Source organism: Austrofundulus limnaeus, unplaced genomic scaffold (genome assembly GCF_001266775.1).
Source record: "Austrofundulus limnaeus strain Quisiro unplaced genomic scaffold, Austrofundulus_limnaeus-1.0 Scaffold83, whole genome shotgun sequence".
NCBI classification, from domain to species: Eukaryota; Metazoa; Chordata; class Actinopteri; order Cyprinodontiformes; family Rivulidae; genus Austrofundulus; species Austrofundulus limnaeus.
The window spans coordinates 459,124-460,872 of record NW_013952485.1 but is presented as its reverse complement, the minus strand read 5'-3'; the positions used below and the strand labels follow the sequence as shown (position 1 = coordinate 460,872).

Sequence of the window (1,749 nt, the reverse complement as noted above, 5' to 3'; positions counted from 1 at the left end):
TTTTTTAAAATAAAAAATCCATTTTCCTCTCAAAATGCGCGCGTTTTGTTTTCAGTCCCACACGAGGAGAAGCGCGTCCAGCTGTTCTGTTACCTGAAAAAGTCCAGTTTGCAGTAGAGCTTCCCGTCCCGGGAGAAGCACCTGTCGGTCAGGGCGCAGCTGCAGTCGCAGCACTGGACGCACTTGGCGTGCCAGGCTCTGTCCAGCACGTTGAGGAGGAAGCGGTCCAGGATGGGCCGCTCGCAGCCGGCGCACAGGACCATCATGTTGGCGGCCTGCGAGGCGCACAGGGCCGACCTGCTGCTCGGACTGGGGCGAGCCGGGGCCACGCGGAGCAACGTCTTGGCTCCTGGAGGTGCGCTGCCAGGAAAAAAAACCCAACAACAACAACTTTGTGGACAGACAATCCTGGGATAGAGCGGTCCTGTTGGAAGGCTTGTTACATCCACACTCCACAGATGAGAGGAGGAATCAGGAACAAACAACCATGGTTTTCTCTCAAACACGCTGTTTTCTCATCATTCAGGCCTTTAAATGTCAAATCCTTTCCTCTGAACTCCTGCCTTTCCTCTTTTTGATTCTGTTCTTCTGCTCCAGTAATTTCCTCAGGCTCAGCTCACGGTGCCACCTTCACATCCCCGCGCGCCTGGGTTATCACCACGGTTTGCCAGGCAGCGCGCGGCGCGTGCTCGCCTCAGATTGGACGCTGGCCTCGTTAATTCCAGAGCCAGACGAGCCAATCAGAGCGCAGTTGTCATGGTTACACGTTCACAGCCTCCGAGCAGGACCCGCAGCGCGCCCGGAACGCAGGAGGACCTGGGTTCTGCAGACCCGGGCTGAGAAAGGCCGGCCGGTGCGTGGACGGCACCGCTGGAGCCAGAGACAACCTGAGGGTGAGGGTGAAACTCTGACAGCCGCTGAGCAACACTTCCTGCAGGAGAGATGGAAGAATCGACCCGAGAACTGCGTTTTTTTTTTTTTTTTTTTTACCAGGATTCACCTGAAAACATGAAGAAACCAAAGCTCCGCGCGCTCTGTGCTGCTGCCGCGTGCACCGCAGTGGTTGTATAGTGCGTGTGTGTGTTTGTGTTTGTTTGTGTGTGTGTGTGTGTGTGTGTGGGGGGGGGGGGGTCTTTTCTCATGCACAGAGCTATTTAGAGGGAAATGTGATGGATTAACAGGAGCTTTAACAGCGCGGCCTCCCATCACTCCCATCACAGGTTCAATATTTACCAACTGGTTTGTTTACTGCGGGTACATAAACAGGCCACGCGCTGCATGACACAGAGTTTTAAAGTAATTAAGTACAAATACTTTGTTACTGTACTTAAGTAGAAATTTTGGTTATCTGTACTTTACTTGAATAATTATATTTCAGTGTACTTTTTACTTTTACTCATTACATTTTTACACAATTATCTGTACTTTCTACTCACTACATTTTTTAAAAAGGTAAGAAGTAGAAAGTCGGTACTACTATTTTATTCTGAGTTATTATTACTTAAAAAATACTATCCTGATAAACTGTGTTAGCTTGTACACAACCCATCACAGCTGCACGCTGTTAGAAAATATATTTTTTGGAGAAGTCACCTCCCAATAAATGTCATTTTGAAAAATCTAACTGCTCACTTTTACTCAGTACTTTTACTTTTAACACTTAAGTAGATTTTGTGTCAGAAATTTACTTTTGATACTTAAGTACAAAAAATATATCAGATACTTTAAGACTTTTACTCAAGTAATATT

General features: G+C 47.5%; 1 protein-coding gene across 1 annotated transcript in view; it reads right to left on the bottom strand.

Moving 5' to 3' along the window:
• The window catches only part of LOC106519810 (LIM/homeobox protein Lhx5), a 3,200-nt gene extending 1,848 nt beyond the window's left edge, over window positions 1-1,352 (bottom strand). The window contains exon 1 of the mRNA XM_014011622.1: window positions 94-1,352. Within this exon, the coding sequence (XP_013867076.1) occupies window positions 94-266 (173 nt within the window). The 5' untranslated portion in view covers window positions 267-1,352. The remainder of the gene's footprint in view (window positions 1-93) is intronic.
• Window positions 1,353-1,749: the final 397 nt, after the last annotated feature.